Below are 19,531 nucleotides of genomic sequence, written 5' to 3' on the forward strand. Positions count from 1 at the left end.
ACTAAAAATGTGTTATTGAGAAAAGTAATTTTTAAACTTCAAATTGTTTCATTATTTTACCAAGACCTTTCACTAGTTTTCCTAACCATCAACCATGTCTTAATTGTTGCTCTGTTGTTTTTATTATTTTTGCAGAATATGCATAATATATTAAAATATTTTTATATAAGCAATGATTCGACTGTTTAAATTCTTCAATTTCTCACCAGCAATGATAATTTACTTGTAGAAAGTTGAGTACAAATCAATATTTCCAGTTTTCTCAGCATTAAGATTCTTTGGGTCACCATGAAAGTACTCAATTCATTCCTAGCATATTCTTTCGCTCACTTGTTTTGCTCAGTCTCAGATAGAACTAGGCATGCAACAAAGAAGAATGTGGAGCCAGCTGGTCACCTGACTTTAATGAGGAAATCTACATACAACCCCTTAAGCTTGCTATTTTATCTTAACTTAGTCATGTTGGCTAATATTCATCTAGTTAGGAAATTTGTCTGAAGCTTTGAATAGCTCTAATTAAGTTTAACATAGCATCTTTATCATTTATTTGATATTTGCATTATGGCTAAATACTGTGGTGGAAGGAAACACAGATATGGAATAAGATCATTAATGTCACATTTTTGATCCTTTTAATGGAGAATTTCATGGGCAGGATGCTTACTTTTTTTAAGATTCATGTTGTAAGAAAGTGATTTGACTACTAATCAGTGTTCCAATCCATCTTTATAGGAATTAAGTCAGATGCTCTCAGAAACACCACCAGTTTGGAAGGGGTCATCAAAGCTTTTTCGAAATCTTAAAGAAAGAGGTACGCTAACCTTCATCCCTATGCATTTTAATATTTATGTGTGTAGATATGTATTTAATTAACAGTTTATTATATATAGTAAAAATAAATACATATTTAATAGATATGTTATATATTTATAATATATAACACCACCAAATGCAAATTTTTCTGGGTAAATAATAATTATTTTGGTATAGTGTGAGTAAGGACTATGTTATCGTGTGTGTGTGTGTGTGTGTGTGTATTCATGGCCTCTTTGGCTTCATTATTTTCAACCATACTGAAAAGCATTTTACATTTACTCATAGAAAGTACTTTAAAAAAATGGAAAAAAAATGGTAGATATCCAAATGTTAGTTTTCTTCATGTCATTTTGCTTCTGGGAATTATGCTTAATGACTACACAAGACTATGGGGTATGTTTTTAGCAGCCAAGTTTTTTTTGTTTTGTTTTGTTTTTTATTAATTTATTCTTGTTACATCTCCATGTTAGCAGCCAAGTTTGAAATACAACACTCACTGTAAAAGCTTCCTGTTTCAAATTTCTCTCTTACCAGTATCTGTGTCCCTATGGTAAATGGTTAATATGGACATTGGCTTGCAATAAAATTATGTGGCCTATCTAGGTATTATGGTGTATGTCCATAATCCCAGTGCTGGGGAGGTGAATACAGGAAGATAAGGCTGGCATATGGGGCTAGCCTTGGCTACAGAGTAAGTTCAAGGCTAGCCTGTGTTACATGTGCCTTGATTAAAAGAAAAAAAGCAAAATATAGTCCTTTTTAATCTGAGTTTTCATTTTTAATATTTTCACAGTTTTCCACATGGAATCTGAATGAAAAACATGTGTCTTTTATTGTGGTCATTTCTTTTTAACTAGGATTTAAATACCAGACTTTAGGTATATTAAAATACTCCTTGGAGGTCTAGGCATGGTGGTACATTTATAATCTCAGCTTCTCAGGAACCTGAAGAAGGAGGATTTTAAGTTTGAAGCCAAACTAGACTCCATAGCAAAGACTTATCTCATAAAACAATGATATTCTTAGAAAATATATTCACATTTTATAGTGAGATAATAACATTGGAAATGTTCTAAACTGCAAAGAAAGAGTTAAGTATAATGAATCTTAAATTGTTTGCCTTCATAATTTTGAAAAAATATAGATTGGATCAAATATATTCTGAAAGACCAACAAACGAAAGGCAAATGCACAGAAAAAGAAAGTCCTCTTTCCTTAAGAAAAGGTTTGTCTGGAAGACCCAACCCTTCTGGTGTTGGATGTATATTCTCTTTTATGTGTTTTTTCTTTTTCCTTTATTTATTTTCAGGTGAGAATATTCATTTAGCATTGTTCAGTACTACTGCTGTGATAAAAGTGTTCATATTTCTTTTTTGTTTTGTATAGAAACCATTGGCCAGTTGTGATTATTGAACATCTGAGGAATGGAAGTTTATTTGTATTAGTAAAAATTAAGTAACTATACCTGCCATTGATTACCTACGGTATCATAGTCTTGGTTTTGAAGGTTTTATTATTTTTGTTTTGTTGTATTTTGTTTCTGTTTTGGTTTTTGGTTTTTTGGGGTTGTCTTGTTTTTTGTTTTGTTTGTTTGGTTGGTTTGGTTTGGTTGGTTGGTTTTTCCAGACAGGGTTTCTCTGTGTAGCCTTGGCTATCCTGGACTCTCTTTGTAGACTAGGCTGGCCTCACAGAGGTCCGCCTGCTTCTGCCTCCCCACGTACTGGGATTACAGGTGTGTGACACTTGTCCAGCTTCATAGTCTTGATATTGGCAAGATCAGTAAACCATGGTCTTCTAAGATTTAAAACCAACTTGCTAGGTGTTAGAGAAATACTGAACTACTTAATTTACGTATATATAAAGGTTAAGTGGTGGGAAATGTTTAAAGCTAACTCTTTAAAGCTACTAAATATTAACCTAAAAATGGATTTTATGTTCTTAGCTATTACTTAGTAAAATATTAAACAGATTCTTACTTACTTACTTTATTTATTTATTTATTTATTATATTTTATTCATATTAAAACCTGATTGTTATCCCTTTACTCTGAGCAGCTTCTTATAAGCAATATATAAAACATAGGAAAACATGTAATAGATCAAGAAATAGTAATTTAGCAATTCCATGCTTTTAAGGAAATTCTTAAAAATTTTAACTGAATTTCCAAAACCTAGTTGTCACCTCTTCTCCTTTCCTCTCCTCTACTTAAGACAAAGGTTCTCTAAATAGCTCAAGGTTGTTCTTGGACTCATAGTCCTCCTGCCTAAGCCTCCTGACTACTGTAAGTTAGTTGAGATCTTCTTTATCCCTTACTTCTAAAGACTGGACCAGTACTACATAGGCTTGTTTTAGCTACTCTGAGTTTTTTGTTTTTCCATATGAAGTTTAGAATTATTCTTTAAAGGTCTGTAAAAATTTGTGTTAGTATTTTGATGGGAATTTGAGCAGAGGGCAGGGAGCCTTTTGGAAGAGTGGGAGGAAGGATAGAAGGACCTGGAAGGTACAGGAGCTCCACAAGAACACCAACAGAGCCAGCTAACCAGGGCCCAGGAGTGTGTCGAGGAAGGGGACGGGGAGCCTTGCAGACACAGAAGCACCAATAGAGGACAATGTATAGACTGGACCTATGCCCTCTACACATATGTACTCAATGGGCAGCTCAGGCTTCATGTGGGTCTCCTAGTAAGGAGAGCGGGGGCTGTCTCTGACATAAACTTGGTTGCTTGCTTTTCGATCACTCCCCACTGGAGTGATCCCTTGCCAGGCCACTGTGGATGAGGATCGCTGAGTCCTGATGTGACTTAACTGCTGGGATGGGTAGGTTGGGGGGGGGCTCCCCTTTTCTGAAGGGGAGGAGAAAAGGAAGGGAAAGAGGGAGGGAGTGTGGGACTGGGGGAGAGGAAAGAGGGAGCTACAAATGGGATGTAAAGTGAATAACTAAATAAATAAATTTTAAAAAGATTGTACCATTACTGTATAGTAGCATTTGTCTTTGGTAATTTTTTTTGTCCTGTATAGCCTTAATTAAGTCAGAAGGTTGATCTTCTAATATTTTTCTGGTTTTCTGTATTATAGCTAGGAAGCATTAAGAATCTATAGTTCATCTTCAGCAATATTGTCTCTTTCCTTGACCATTTTCACTAACTTATATCACTTGGTTCTCCCTTCCTGTGTGCATATTAATCCATCTCACTGGCCAGGTAGCCAGCCCTACAGACAAATGATTGCTATGACCCTTTGCAGTCAAATAGTCCTCCTGTTAAGTAATCCTTACATGAAGGAAATCTTGAATTAATTGTCAGTAATTATATGGGATTTCAAAAGTACTTTATATCACCTATAATGCTTTGTCACCCACTAAGTGAGTTAGAACAGTAAGAAGACTCTTGAGTAATTGTATCTTTACAGGCATTGGCCATTTCAGAATCTTTCTCCCATAACATTCATGGCAGTCATCCAGAACTATCTGTCTATAGGTCACAGTATTCTAGTATAAACAAAAGAGAATGCTTTCAGAGCCTGTGAGGGGTTCCCTTCATGTCTGTGACAGACCACCTGACATTGACTCCTACTCTATTTGTTCTATAACAAAGAGTGGAGCCTCAAAGAACATCAGATAAGTGGAGGTTTGTTGGGGGGGGGAGGGTGTGGGGGGGGAGGGTGTAGGGGGGGGACGAGGGGGGAGTTTCCATACCTATTGCCAAACACCAAGATTGACTGCAGTCTAGGTACACATGGTAGACTTATTCCAGAACTTAATTTTTTAGTCTTCTTTTTTTTATCAATTAAGCTATTAATTCTAGCTTTGTGAGTAAAGAAGAGGAGCCTTAAAGTGAAAGGCAGAGAAGAATGTATATTTATTTACTTCATACAAATTCTTGGTGAACTTATAATTAGAAGGTAAAGAGAATTCACGATGCAGAAAACACAAGGTGAGGGCCATTGAATTAAAAAAAACTTAGAGTCATTTAAGGACAATAATGTTATAAAAGTAGCAAATGATCATTTGACAGAAAAAAGGTAAATGTAAGGTTTTATTTTTGAAAGGTACATATCAAATTTCTAAACAAGTAAATGTAAATGTTTTATTCAAGTATTACTAAAAAATGACTAAGTTCTTTATAGTATTTCTGGTCTCAGTTTCATATAGTAACAACAAGTAACAAGTTTAAAAGTTAAGCTATGAATAAACATTAACATTTTGCTTTTGTTGCCAGTATATTTATTATGAATGGAGATTTTGTAGAAATTCTTATAGAGGCATGTAGAACAATGTAATTAAAATGAATGTGTACTTTTGCAATGATTTTATAACATCATAGTGTCATTTAAAACAATATTTAGTATATGCCTTATTCATAGTTTTATTGTATACAGTATTTTACTTTGATGAATATGAAATATAAATTAATATTTTTAAAGCATAATTGTTACTGTTTTCTAGGTGTGATTTCTTATACAGAATATCTTTTTCTATTATGTATCTTAACAAGTAAGTACACTCATTACATTGATTTTTATATACATTTTTCTTATGATCTTAAAAATAAGTCTTTCTTAGGTTAGCATAGTATTGAAAATTACCTTATGTGTATGTTGGCTCCTTTACAAATACATGCCTAAATATCACAGGAAAAATGTTAAGTATAATACTATCAGAGTCATAAACATATGTATTTGCCTTGTGACAATAATAAAATGTTTACTAATTATAAATGTATTATTTTGGGAGGGTTCAGCTACATAAGACCCCAAAGGTAAAGATTTATAGTAATTTGTAAAGATTTTATTATATGCATTTGACAGGTTTTCTGTAATTCTAATGTGAAAGAGTAGTAGTAAGTCTAAAGTCCCCTAACTGAGGAGAGTCTGTCTAAAAACTCATTATCCATTCGCTGCAGTGGTTTGCTCTCTGTCTGGCACGTGCAGCAGTGTTTATGAAATATATGGAAGGTTTACTAAATCTTTTGGTTCAATTTCTTTTCATCCAATAGATGAAATTGGTGCTGTACTCACTATGCTTCAGCACCTGGCCTTTACCATTTCTTGAACTCCCTCCCCATGGAGGAAATCCTGCCCTCTGAGTTCTGTACTCTCTGCTCTTTGAGCCATCAGTGCTTCTCCCAGGAGCTTCCTGGGAATGTGTCACTCACACTTCTTTTCAAACACAGTAGTCCTCACTTGGCTCCACTCCTCAAATAGCTCTCCTGCCCTTCTCTTTTAATCCCTTCATCACACTCTTATTTTCTTCATGGAACTTAGATTATTTGAAATTATTGGTTTATATGGTCAGTCTTTCCATACTGCCATGAAAGGTCTGTAATAGCTAAACGCTACCCCTTTGGGCCATCTGTAACATGAACAATGTCTTATCCATACTACCCTTTAACAATATTACTTTAGATTTCAGATGAGGAAATCTGTGAAGTTGTACACAAATGAGAATACTAGTAAAACTCATTCTAAAGTTGTATCTCAATGCTTAGAAAACTTACACTTCTGTGCTATTCTTATCTTAGTGATGAGTGATATACAGGAGAAAGGGGGGACGTGAACATGTGAATACATGCACATGTCAAAATTATGTTTTATTTTCTCTTATGTTGTTTATTTTCATAATGAGAATAAAATGTTGAAAACCAAATATTCTGCCATTGATGGCAGGGCCCCCTGAGATTAATCCAGATTGGACACTAGTTGATGATGCCAATCTAAGTCTGTGATGATATTTATTTTACACATAATTATATACATTTTGAAAATCTTTCAAAAATATAAAACTTGCTTATCAATTATGATCTCATTATTTATGAATGATAATAAAACTAAATGCAAATTTTTCTCAAATGCCTATAAACATAAGCTATCATAAAGGAGCAACTTTCATTTGTTATTCCTAGAGATGGTTGTGAAGGATTAAGAAAATACAGCTTTCTAACTCTTTGTGAAGTTCAGGACTTCATACTGGACTGGCAAGTTTACTTGGGAGTGGCATTCAAATTTTAGCTATTTCAAAGGGAAAGGTCAAGTGTTTTCTAAAAAGCATGCACTGCACTGAGCTCCTCCTTGAAGGATACTTCAAGGTTTCTTCTGTCCAGGTTTTCCTATTTCTACTCTAGAAATTAAGAGAACAAAAAATGCTGCGTGAGGCTTCTGGAAAAGGTTCATAAAATTAAATCACTTCACAGGACAGTAGGATATGAGTGTCTTTCACAAAAAGACTTGTTTCTCGGATTTTGGAGTGCCTGGGATTACACATCCAAATATTTTATAAAAGCTTCTGGTTTTTTAAGCTTTTAGAAGTTTAACCCCAAATCTATACCCTCTCATAATCACATTTATTCTCAGGTAATTTCAGCTAAATGCTCTGAAGAATTCGAATTAGTATATTATACTATATTTTTACTCTTTTCAGCCACTTCAAATAGTTGAACATAGTTGAATTTTTTGAAAATACTCAAATACAGCAACTTCATAATCTTTTGTAACAAAAAAACAGAATTTAGGTATTTGGTTTTTTTAGATGATAATTGTCAAGTATTTACTTAATGCAATGCAATAAGTAACAGTCAGGTACTTAGAAAGCTTACTGTCAGTTCTGTTACTAGTCTGCAATACATGAAGCATAACTTTGACTCTATTTAACTTATAGTAACCTTGCTTTTCATTTGTTGGTTATTTTGTGTAGTGTATATATCTGTCGAAGGCATGGATTTTGTACTTTGAAGTACACATGCATGTACTTATGAAAACTTGTTCTGGGTTGTTTTTTGTTTCTGGCAGAGCCACATGCAGGTTTTAGAATAGCTTTCAACATGTTTGACACTGATGGAAATGAGATGGTGGATAAAAAAGAATTTTTGGTGGTATGTACAAACTGCATTTTCTAATAATTAGACATTGCTTACTTATATTACTAATTTTTGTGTTATTAGGAGTATTACTATATAGTGATGCTTCACCTGAATCTACTTAGCAAATATATACTTCAAATAATATTTATGTTATAGAAATATAAGTTATATTGAATGTTTAAAGATAAATATAGTTGGAAGTTTGTAATTTATCAGATACTTTCTCTTTGATAGATAAAAGACAGGCCTGAGATTATGTCTTTCTAACTATTATTCAGCTTGTATTATAGCTCTTGGCCATAGGAACTTTCCTTTTATCAGTTTGCACTCATCTTTCCTTTTCCCTGTCATTCAATGCTACCTAATATTTCAAGTGTGTGAACCTACTTCCCAGCTTCCTTCCCAGTCTCTGACCAAGAGCATTGACCTCTGCTCTTCCTCTTCCATTGCGTATTCTGACGGTGTCTTTAGTTGCTGACTCATTTTCCCACTTCCCCTTACAATTTTTTCTTTTACTTGTGTATCCAATGTCTGTTTCTGTAACAAAATGCTTCCTCTGTTTTCTGATTTTAAAAGGATTGCTAATTAATTTCTTTAGAATAACAAAATCTGCCATGAATATCAGTGTTCAGTTCCATCTTTTCATATCTTCTCCTGTTTAAAATTAAGAGAAAAGGTGGCACCTAAAGAGCTATTTTATTTCAGAACAGACCTATTTGTCTGAATAATTTTTGATAAGCGTTCTGTATCAATAATGATTTGGAGATGCTGTTCCTCGAATGCTCCTTATGCCTGTGTCTTTTGGAATGTTGTTGCTTGTGGGATGAAGTCGGAGGCATTCACATATCCTCCTACCTGTTTTCATATAGACTCTGCAAGAGCTGCCTTTCCCTAAAGCTATAACCTGGTCTGTTCAAGCTGCTGCACTGCCGCCTCAGCTGTGATGTTTACCTATCTATTTGCAAAGATTTCTGAAAGCAGGAGTAACTTGACATTCAACTCCTAATGTATACACTGAAACAGAGGTGCGAGGCAGGTGGCTTAAACAGCAAAGTGTTTGCTGCCCACACCGTAACCTCAGGGTTGAGGAAGCAGAAACAGGAAGATCCTTGGGGCTTTCTGGCTGGGTAGTCTAGCTAATATGTAAACTCCATGTTCAGGAAGACGGCGCTTTAAAATAGAATGGAGGTGGAGATGACTGAGGAAGACATACAGTACTGACCTCTACCTTCTATGCACTGGCACATGTGCACACACTAATATGCTAAGTAAACAATAACTGAAAAAGAGGAAAATGAAATAGAGTTGAGATTATTGTCCAAATTCCATAAACAAGGCTAATGAACTATCCAGAGAACTGGCAAAATACATGTGTAGTAAAGGTGTCTCTGCAAACACCGCAGTCAACAGAGGATGAGGCAAGAAGGATGTCCAGTTAGCATGACTCAGTAGCTGGTGTGGTTCCTACAGCCGGACACCAGGCAGTTTATTTTAGGTATAGTTAAGCACAGCACAATTTGGAAAATGATCCTTGGTAATAATTAATTCAGTCCCTTGTGCACAATAAAGCTTAAGGCATGACCACATCAAAACTCTTCATAAAGTATATGTGGCCTCTTCCATAAAGATGGCTTCTATAAATTGACTACATGTGACATCTTAAGGCTCTAGGAAAGGATCTCCTATGATCTTGTTTATATAGATAGCACAAAGGTCACCAGGCTATAAACTGCCCTTGTTCCTGTTTGTAAGAGTCTGGGGGAGCCAGGTGTGGCCCTGGCCATACAGATAGCACAGAGGTCACATGCTGTTAACCACCTCATTCCCAGCTTTCTAGGCTTAAAATAGTATATTCATGTCTTCCTTTGAAGAGAGACAATCTTGTATGTTTAACATTCCTGGTTTCTTTAGTGCTTATCTGTGAGCACAAGGACCTCTTGTCCTCCACAGTAAATGAAACAGAGTTGGGCTTCCATTTAAAAAAAAAAAACCACAGAATATTAAAGAATAAATAATACTATTTATAGTACTAGCTACCATTTATTGAGAAGTAGTAGGCAAAATGCTAGGTATTTAGCTTTGATATTTATTTTATATAGCCCTCTATAAGGTAAGGGGTATTCCTTTCTTTTTCTTTCTTTCTTTCTTTCTTTTTTTTTTTTTAATGAGCCTTAGATAGTTAACCTATCTGAGGAATGATGCCAGCAGTCTATTCTCTGACATGCACAGTTACTGCAGGAACTTTACAGGTTATCTTGACCTTTTCCAAACAAACAAGTTAGAGGCAGTAGAGTCTAATGACCTGCCTACTACAATAACATTTTAATGTGAGACAAAAGTTGGAATCAAACCCAGAGATCTTGAGGACTGCTTCAGTTCTCTTTACAGCCCAACAGGTTTCATCTCTTTCTCTATGTGCCTCAGACTCAATGTCTTTGTATTATAGAGATCAAGTAAAACTGTAATATTAAATACATATAACATAACTGTGAATTGCTAGTACCAAAGGATATATTTTTCTTGTAAAATATACTGCATTCATAAAATATATCTATTGTATATTAAATGTTAGTGAAACTATTTTGTTTATCTTTAGGATATATTAAACAGTAATATATAGGTACCTTAAAATTCTGATGGAATTTAATTCCTGATTTATTTCCTTATAGCTTCAGGAGATATTCAGGAAAAAAAATGAAAAGAGAGAAACTAAAGGAGATGAAGAAAAACGTGCACTGCTGGTAAGAAATACTGTATAGTAGTTTCAGGTGGGCTTTTCCAGGTGAGAGTTATTTTGTACATGTTGATACAGTGTACCACTTAGAATTTGGATCTATTCACTTACTGAAAACTTTCTGAAGGTTTAATGTAGAAGAATTACTTCAGTATCTTATACATCAATATCAATATTTCTATTAAATATTGATATTAAATTTCTGTACCCACAGTCATATTCATTAAGTCATTTTCATCCATACTGTTGTTATCTGTGATATTTGAAGGGTATATATCATATAAAATATTAATAATATCATTATGCATGTAAAAATTTAAAGGTGAATATGCAAAGATTTAATTATGTGAATTAATTTAATGATAATGTAACATAATGAATGGTAAATATAAGGAAGTAATATAAGCTATCTGCATCTCTTAGAAGTAGTATAGATTCTTCTGGATTACATATTAGTACCTTGTTCTGAAGTTAGAATTAACATTATTTCATCTTTTCAGTCTTCACTTTTATTTGTTCCAAATAATTTAGTCTTAACAACAGCCAGTTCACATAATAAACATAACAGATTTATCCTAAGCCCTTACTACTGTGCACATGGCTGTGTGCTTTTCATGCATTTTCCCAATCATTCTATGCAGCCACCTTCCTGTTGTCCATAACCAAGGATAAGAAAACTAATCATTATAAAGTTTAAGTATCTTATCCAAAGTTATAATACTCTTCAATGACAAAGGTACAGTTTGAACCTGTGGTTCATCTCTGAATTCCATACTTTTATCCATCTAATTTATCTATTTGCTCCTTATGTACCAAAAAATATGGTATGGTTTATTGACATGTAACAAATACTTAATTAGAATGATTCTAGTCATTAGTACTTATTAAAATATATAAATCACATAACAAAGGAGAAAAACTGCCATACAACAGGGAAATGCTACAGTATCAACACAAACGACAAGATAAAGGAATTTTGAGACACATTTAAAGTTAAGTATTTTATAATAGTGATATAAATCACATTAACTTGGATTAGTTAGGCAAAGTCTAGGTAAATTATGAAATCTATATCAGCTTATCCTAGGTGATACCTTATATACATATGATAGTGATGCATTCCCTAACAAATATATTGGGAAATAAACTTAGTTTCAAAAACAAGTGAATATAACACAAAGTTGTATACAACTTTATATATGTGAAGGATTTCATTACACTAATTGATATCTCAGGCACCTCAGAGGTGTTGATCTTAGTCATGCTAAAAGCTAAACATTCTCAGATGTTCCTTTCAGTGACCTCTCACTGACAACACCATTCAGAAACACAGAACTCTACAGTGCTCGTGACTGTATTTGATAGTGACAGTCCTTGTTTTCACTGCATTAGTCATAGTTTAAAAAATACAAATCTGAATTGATTTTATGCTAATTTATCTATAGAAACTCAAGTAAATGCAAATGATCTTGGCAAGTTGACAGAAATGATATTCTAAACATTAGGTTGAACTTGAAGCAACTAAAATTTATCATAGAGGAAAAGTAACACAAATCCCCCAAAGGAAAGTAAAGCAGGCTCACGAGCCAGGCTTGGAGGGTTTGCATATTACCTCTATGATACATTACCAATGTGGTCTTCAGTAGGATTCCCAACCTCTCAGTCCCAGCTTTTATAGGTTTACAATTGAAATGATAGAATAATGTCGTCACTACCTGTAATTCAATGAGGATTAAATAAGTTAAAATACTTAGGTACTCACTAGTATAATACATAATTGTAAAAATGTAGTAAACATTTTAAAGTGTTAGCAAATAGACTTGATAAAAACCTTATAACTTCTTTAACTGAAAATTAGCATATACAAATAAAATTTTTTAACTACGTCCATGTCATTAAAACTCTGAAATACACACTGTGCTCTAAGCTACTCTCCTGTAGTCCCATCTCATTTCTGCAAGGTAAGTATTAATAGTGCTTTATAGGTGAGTGCAATCTACTGTCAAGGAAGGAAGGGCAGTGAATAGGCTTCCAAAGCAGGCTTCTCCTACCATTGCCACCATCATGCTGCTGAGTCCAGAAGCCTCATATTTGAAATGTCTGTACTTAGAGGAACTGTTTACTCACAGCGGTAGTTCTTTCATGTACAATGAAAATGGTTGAAATGAGCAAATTAATGTTTATTTACATTAGATTTTAAAAACTTTGCTACTCATCTTTAACATTTATCTCACTTGTGTGTGTGTGCTTTATAGAGAATGTAGCATAATGATTTGCCCTTCCTAATTGATTATTTTGTCGTCTTTTTCTTTTTTCTTTTGCTATACTTGGGTTCATTCTGAAATGTGACACTTCATTTGGCCCTTTGTGCTCTATGTCAGCGTCTTCAACTTTATGGATACCATTCTCCTACTAATAGTGTATGTACAATACTTTACATGTTCTTTATGTATATATCCCTCACCTGTTGTATTGGATAATGTTACTTCTTTATATATATATATATAGGTATGTTTTTAAAAATATTTTGGAATTTGTTAAATATGATAAGATGTAATCAAAACAAATTTTCTTTTCTAGACTTAAGAGACAAAAATTTAGAAAGCAGTTATATATCTTTATTAGTTGTATATCTATAAATTAAAATAAATGGGAGTAACTACCACCAGAAATTCGGATAGAGTAATTGAATTTTTATATTTTCAGCAACATATGAAGCATTATACAAAAATAATAGAACAGATAGGCTCTCTTCCTGAAGAACACAGGTATTTTAAGAACTAGCTCTAGACTTTGGTCAGTGACAATAAAATGTTAATACTGACTTTTTAGTTTGCAGTTTTCTTTTCTTTTCTTTTCTTTTTTTTTAAGCTCTGTGGATTGCCTGCTTTCTCTGGTCTATTAAGAACTCTGTATAAGATTCTACTGTTATATTACTACACAAAGATGACTATGAATTTCATTCTTTAGTCATGAAAGTTTCTGTAAGTGCTCTCCCCAATTGTGACTTCTCAGTTCTTTTGAGAAAAACTTTATTGGTTAGCCCCTCACATAAGAGCCTGATTAGAATAGACCTGAGCCTGCCCAAGAAACATGCTGTTCATTTCATTTCCCCAGATGTTCTTCATCCCTGTAGAGGATTTCTCAAACTATAGAAAGCATCCCTGAAAAGCCTTTGAGTTCAGAGGACAGTGTTTAAGGTGCTCTTTACAGTCCTAACAGTGGGTGTATCACCTTCCGTACTGTTTAATTAGCTACACTTTTTTAGATTTGAACACATTCTAAAGGGTTTCAGCATCAGATAATCACAGGGTATCCTGCATACTCACGAAGAATGACATGGAGTAAATGGAGAGCAAGCCAAGTTGATGGGGCCTCCACATACCTGACTGTTTCCATTTGTCTAAGAAATGGAAAACGTTTTCTATAAAATGTACTGCTGCTTCTCAATAAGAGAAATTTCTAATTAGTTTTAAAAATGTTTCTCTGATAATCATTAAAAAATTGTAAGAACTTATAAAATGAAAATCTCAACATTAGAATGCCATATGTATTTTTAAACATATGGTTAATAGTATTTGTGATTTTTATGGCTATTTTCCACTGTCATTGTGTGAATTACTTTTTAACTGTGGCAGTTTCAATGTTTTCTTTAATTTTATAAATAGGTAATATATTGCTTAAATTGTATAGACTTCACAGTTGCATTTGTTAAGAGGTTATCAATAGCCAGATTTAAAGTGTATATTTTATTCATATTATCCTTGATGAGGAAAGCATAATTGTCATTTTTATTTTTTTGGTTAGCATTCATCAATTTGTTTTACTGAGAATAGTTTCTGTCCTTATGTCAAACATGTTAATGTGATATAACTTCATGTTCTTTTAGTCTGCATTCTCAAATATATAATTTAACTCTTAAGGATTTGTTTGATTTTTATAACCTTTTTCCTATAATAGACACTTTCTTATCAGTTAGGAAAGGAGGTGGGGTCTGGACAGGAAGACAGAGCCTTTCTGACATCTCAAATAGCCTGTTCTAAGATAACACCTCCTATGGTCAGTTCTGTTTTCCTTCTTCCTGATACAGTGAAAAAGTGAGGGTACTCCCCTTGTGTCTATGAATATAGTAGTTCCCTTCAGCAGTTTTCTGCTCCAGATAACCCAGATCTATTTTAAATTTCACAAGTAGTCAAGTCGTGGCTATTCTTCCATAGTGATGAAAAAATACCAAAATATTCAAAGAAGTAAACAAGTCAAAGAACTCAAAGGTGGAGAATGTTTGGCCTCAGCATCTCTTAAAATTATTCTTTAGAATATTAATTTAACTAAATTCTGTTACTACCAGAAAATGTGCCAATTTTTAATATCACCTAATCTTTATTTTAAAAGAATCTGTCTCCTCCCGTTTATGATGCAGTTTATATTTATTTGTTTATTTATATATGTGTGTATGCATGTATATGTATGTATATGTATATATATACATATATAGTACTATGTTTACACACACATATATATGCTTATTACCGTGCATTAATTATGTGTGTTCAGTCTTCCATTACTGACAGTATTATCTGTTTGATTGTAAATTGGTATATTAAAGTAAATGTTACAATTATGGATTTATTGTCTATTCACAGTGTTCTTCATTCTTATTTTATCTATTTTGAGACATTATTACATGAGTAAGAATATATATTAATTATGTCTAGCTAAATTTCTGGTAGGTACTGTTCTAGATTTCTGAGTATATTTTGCCTTATAAAACTTTTAATTTAATTATCAGTAAATACTACATTTTTAATTAATACTTTAGGGTTTTATTATTGTTCCCCATAATGATAATGGAGCTTTCCTTCATTTTAAAAATAAAGTTTGCCTGGTAAAGTTAATAAAAATAAAATGAATAATTATAAAATAGCTTAACAAATAAAATATTGCTATTTTCCCATAACCCCCATTATACTATCCCTAGTCATAATTCTTCTCTGCCCCCAGGATGATGGCCACAACTGTGGTTTATAGGTAGATCTTTGCTTTGCCACCTGTGCATCCTGAAAAATATGGTTTAACTTTAGTCATGGAGTCCTTGTAGGTGGTCCTAGCTTCAACTCCTTTATTGCTATAAGCAGTGGCTTTGTCAGTTGTTCTAGAATGGTGGTTCATGAAGAACGTAGGTACTTCAACTTATAACACAAACCCTCACACAGATCTTCTTTTCTGGGCAATTACACCACCTGAGTATGCAACAGAAAGGTTCCATGGATTCTTCTGCTTTGCCACACAGATATTGTACTGGTCTACCAGATCTGTAGTCGGATCTTTTAGCAAGTAAATTTTTAAATGGAATCTTTTTTTCTCCATGCCAGCTGTAAGCATGTGGCACTGAAGAACATGATCTTTGATGACACTGCCTTACTTGTATGAAGTTACTAAGAGTTTTATTCACTGCTTTTGCACTAGCAAAAGAAAGGCAAATACTCTTTGTAAGAGCTCTTTAAGATGCATCTGTGCTAGATTGTGTCTGGCCTTTTCACAATTGTCATTGGGTAAGCTGGTGCTAATTACTGGTCTCTCATCAACAGTAGCCTGTTGTACCTTTTTCAACTTTGCTTTTCTCATTAACAGGGAAAATTTTAATGGTATGATTGTGCATTGTACTGGTCTCTTTTCTCCTGGCTCATAATCTGTGCCTTTTAATTAGGAAAGTCAGTCAAGATTGGGCAGATCTGGGCCCAGGGGTCCTGCTCAAACTATGACACCAGCCAAGGACAATATGTGCAGTAAACTTCGAACCCCTACCCAAATCTACCCAATGGATAGGACATTCTCCACAATTGAGTGGAGAGTGGGGTCTGCTTTCACACGAACTCTGGTGCCCCATATTTGACCACATCCCCTGGATGGGGAGGCCTGGTGGCACTCAGAAAGGATAACAGGCTACCAAGAAGAGACTTGATACCCTATGAGCATATACAGGGGGAGGAGGACCCCCTCAGTCACAGTCATAGGGGAGAGGAGTAAGGGGAAAATGGGAGGGAGGAAAGAATGGGAGGATACAAGGGATGGGATAACCATTGAGATGTAATATGAATAAATTTATAAAATATATTTTTTTAAAGTCAGTCAATTTACAGTAGTATGGTTACTTTGTGATGTGGAATTTCAGTATTTTTCTCTGTAAACCACTCTTTTTTTCCTTGCATTACCTTGGCTTCTTTAAATTAATTGCAGTTTATTTTTTCTTTGAGTTTAGAAGATACTTAATATATTTCTGTGTTTGTCTTCTGAGTTTTTGAAGAATACACCTAAACTAATAGTCATAGGCATATCTTTATGCTCTTCCTCAGTAGCAAACCCTTATGATTAACTATCTTTGATGTCTCTCTTAGCATAGAAACTTGGAATTCTTGTATAGTGGTTGATTTATTCTTTATCTACTATCTCAAATTAGATATTTTAAATACATGCCATCAATATTTGTTTGTGATAATTTCACTGTGTAGCTTGGCTTTTCACCTTGATTCTCCAGTCTCTGCCTCTCAAGTGCTGGGATTACACTCCTAGCCATCAATGCTCATTTTCAATTACCTGCATATTTATCATTCCCTACTCAATTTCTGTTTTGGAGCTAAGAAGATGGCTCAGGTTATAAAGCATCAGAATCTGAGTTCTGATTCCCAGAGTCTACATAAAAGGCCGAGTAGATGGGACACGTATGTAACCCTAGCAGTGGGGAGTGTGAGACAGATGGATCACTGGAGTTCATGGGCCAGCAAAGTTTAGCAGAATTGATGAACTCCAGGTATAGAGTCTTGTCCTTGAAGATGATTTGGAGAGTGAAACAGGAAGATAAGTAATGTTGGCTTTGGCCTGTGCACACATACAATTCATAAATGTACCGCTATGTCTACCCACCAGTGTACATAATCAGTTTAGTCTCATCCTTTCTAACCCATATAATTTAATACTCCTAAAGTACATCCTCAAGATAAGAGTCCCTCTGTAATTTAAAAACAGAAAATGATGACTTAGCAGTATAGCCCAATGGTAACCCTATCCTTGAGCTTTTTCGTGTCTAAGGCCCTGGGTTCAATTCTCATCACAACCAAAAAGAAAAACAAAACCTCTATTTGAAAATGTCTTTATTCTAAGTTATCATATGCTTCTCAGCAAGTGATGATAAAATTTATACACCTTTTTTTTTCTTCTGAAATTGAATTTAAAAGGTCAGCTCTGAATGTAATTTTGTGTAGGCTATCTGAGTCTCCTCCCAGCCTAGTTCCCCCTCCCCTGTTGACGGTAGCTTTTTTTTTTCTCACGTAGTATGTCCTGATTATGACTTCCTTTCTTTGTACACCTCCCAGTTCCTTTCCACATCTCCTCCCATCCTGGCCCACTGCCTTTCTCTCATTAGAAAACATACAGGCTTCTAAGGGACAGTAATAAAATATAATAAGATAAAACAAAGACTAACACATCAGAGTTGGAGAAGACAAACAAACAGAAGAATGTGTTAGTTTTGACAGAGTGTTCCAAGGCCTTTCACTCTCTGGCAAGCTGTGGGTCTCTGTATTTGTTCCCACCTGGTGCAAGAACAAGCCACTCTGATGATGGCCCAGCAAAACATTGATCTATGAATATAGCAGAATGTTATTTTTAAATAATTTATTTACTTTGCATGCATTGCTGTTTTGTCTGCACGTATGTCTGTATGAGGGTGTCAGACCTTGGAGTTACAGACAGTTGTGAGCTGCCATCTCACAGCTGGGAACTGAAACACCAATGAGCCATCTCTTCAGCCCCACAGAATGTCATCTCTTCTTTACCTTTGTTTTACAGTTCTCTTGATGCAGGTGCCTCTCTGGCCTGCTTTTATGTGTAGTGAGATCTGTTGAGCTTCCAAAACAGGAAATAGTTTTGTCCTGTTATTATTGAGAATTCATTGTCTTTCCCTGAGTGATATCTCCCATCTTTTTCTGTGACTACTTTCTTGAGCTTGATTTTGTCTAATGTCTGCTAGCTTTTCTCTCAGAGTTTGACAGACCTGGGGGCAGTTAGTCCACCACAACATTAAATCACAATTCCAATATTACTGTTGTCTCTTTGTTGTTTGTTTATTTGTTTGGGGGGCTTGGGACACAGTTCTTATAATAGCACACATTATATGCATAGTTTATTTTGTTTGGGTTTTGTTTGTGTGTTTAAGTCTGTAAAGTACTGGCCTGTTTAGTCATTGGTGGCTTTGGGGCGTCTCATTCTGCTTTACCTCAGTGATGGGTCACGATCTCTAAGTTAGGCTTTCTTCCAAACGTCCTTTGACGTTCTTTCCTCCCTCCCACTGCTCTTTCCTCCTTCTCCACACTCTTTCTTCCTATCACAGATACCAGTGATAGGATATTAGAGGATTTTGTGAATAGGACCTTGCTGTTAAAGTTTAAAAAAAAAAAACTTAGAAACTCTCATCTGCGAAGTTTAAGGAATTCCATTAATAAATAGCCTTTTTACACATATATAGATAAATATGTATATATCAGACTTAGAAGGTACAGGATATCATTTTGCCTCTTCCATCCTTTTTTGAAGCTCTTTTGGACAGTCGTGTATTCTTTTCTTGCTCTCTTTTTATTTATTTATTTATTTTTATTTATTTATTATGGTTACAATATTTTGCCTGTATGTATGGCTGCAGGCCAGAAGAGGGCACCACATAACATTTAGATGAACTCAGGACCTCTGGAAGAGGAGCCAGTGCTCTAAACCTCTGAGCCATCTCTTCGGCCCCTCTTCTCTCTTTTAATGAAAATCCACACTTAACTTGTTCCACTGGTAAAGGCTTGAAAGCTGAGATCACACGTAAGAGGCCTTCAAGAAGTCTTTCATGGGACCGTTGTAGACCTCATGTCTTTCTTTAACATACACAAGCATATTCTGATATTAAATTTACTCTATATTTCTTCCTTTCAAATTCTGGTTTGAGCTTCTTATCTACTTGAAGTTTATTGAAAAGCCATATTTATATTTTTTCTTCTATTAAATCTTTCTACTAGTTTTGCATATAAAAAGTTCATCCTTAATTACATGATTAATGTTATTGATTAAAAATGAAATACTAGCCGGGCA

General features: G+C 34.4%; 1 protein-coding gene across 2 annotated transcripts in view; it reads left to right on the forward strand.

Annotated features, from left to right (window-relative positions):
- Micu3 (mitochondrial calcium uptake family member 3) overlaps positions 1-19,531 on the forward strand; it is a 75,410-nt gene that overhangs the window by 38,405 nt on the left and 17,474 nt on the right. The window contains exons 4-8 of one of the 2 annotated variants that reach the window (XM_051169961.1): positions 733-811; positions 5,262-5,309; positions 7,601-7,683; positions 10,341-10,412; positions 12,787-12,825. In XM_051169961.1, coding sequence (XP_051025918.1) covers positions 733-811; positions 5,262-5,309; positions 7,601-7,683; positions 10,341-10,412; positions 12,787-12,825 — 321 coding nt within the window. The remainder of the gene's footprint in view (positions 1-732; positions 812-5,261; positions 5,310-7,600; positions 7,684-10,340; positions 10,413-12,786; positions 12,826-19,531) is intronic. The other variant, XM_051169962.1, reaches the window with a different exon arrangement.

Source organism: Acomys russatus, chromosome 27 (assembly GCF_903995435.1).
Source record: "Acomys russatus chromosome 27, mAcoRus1.1, whole genome shotgun sequence".
Lineage (NCBI taxonomy): Eukaryota > Metazoa > Chordata > Mammalia > Rodentia > Muridae > Acomys > Acomys russatus.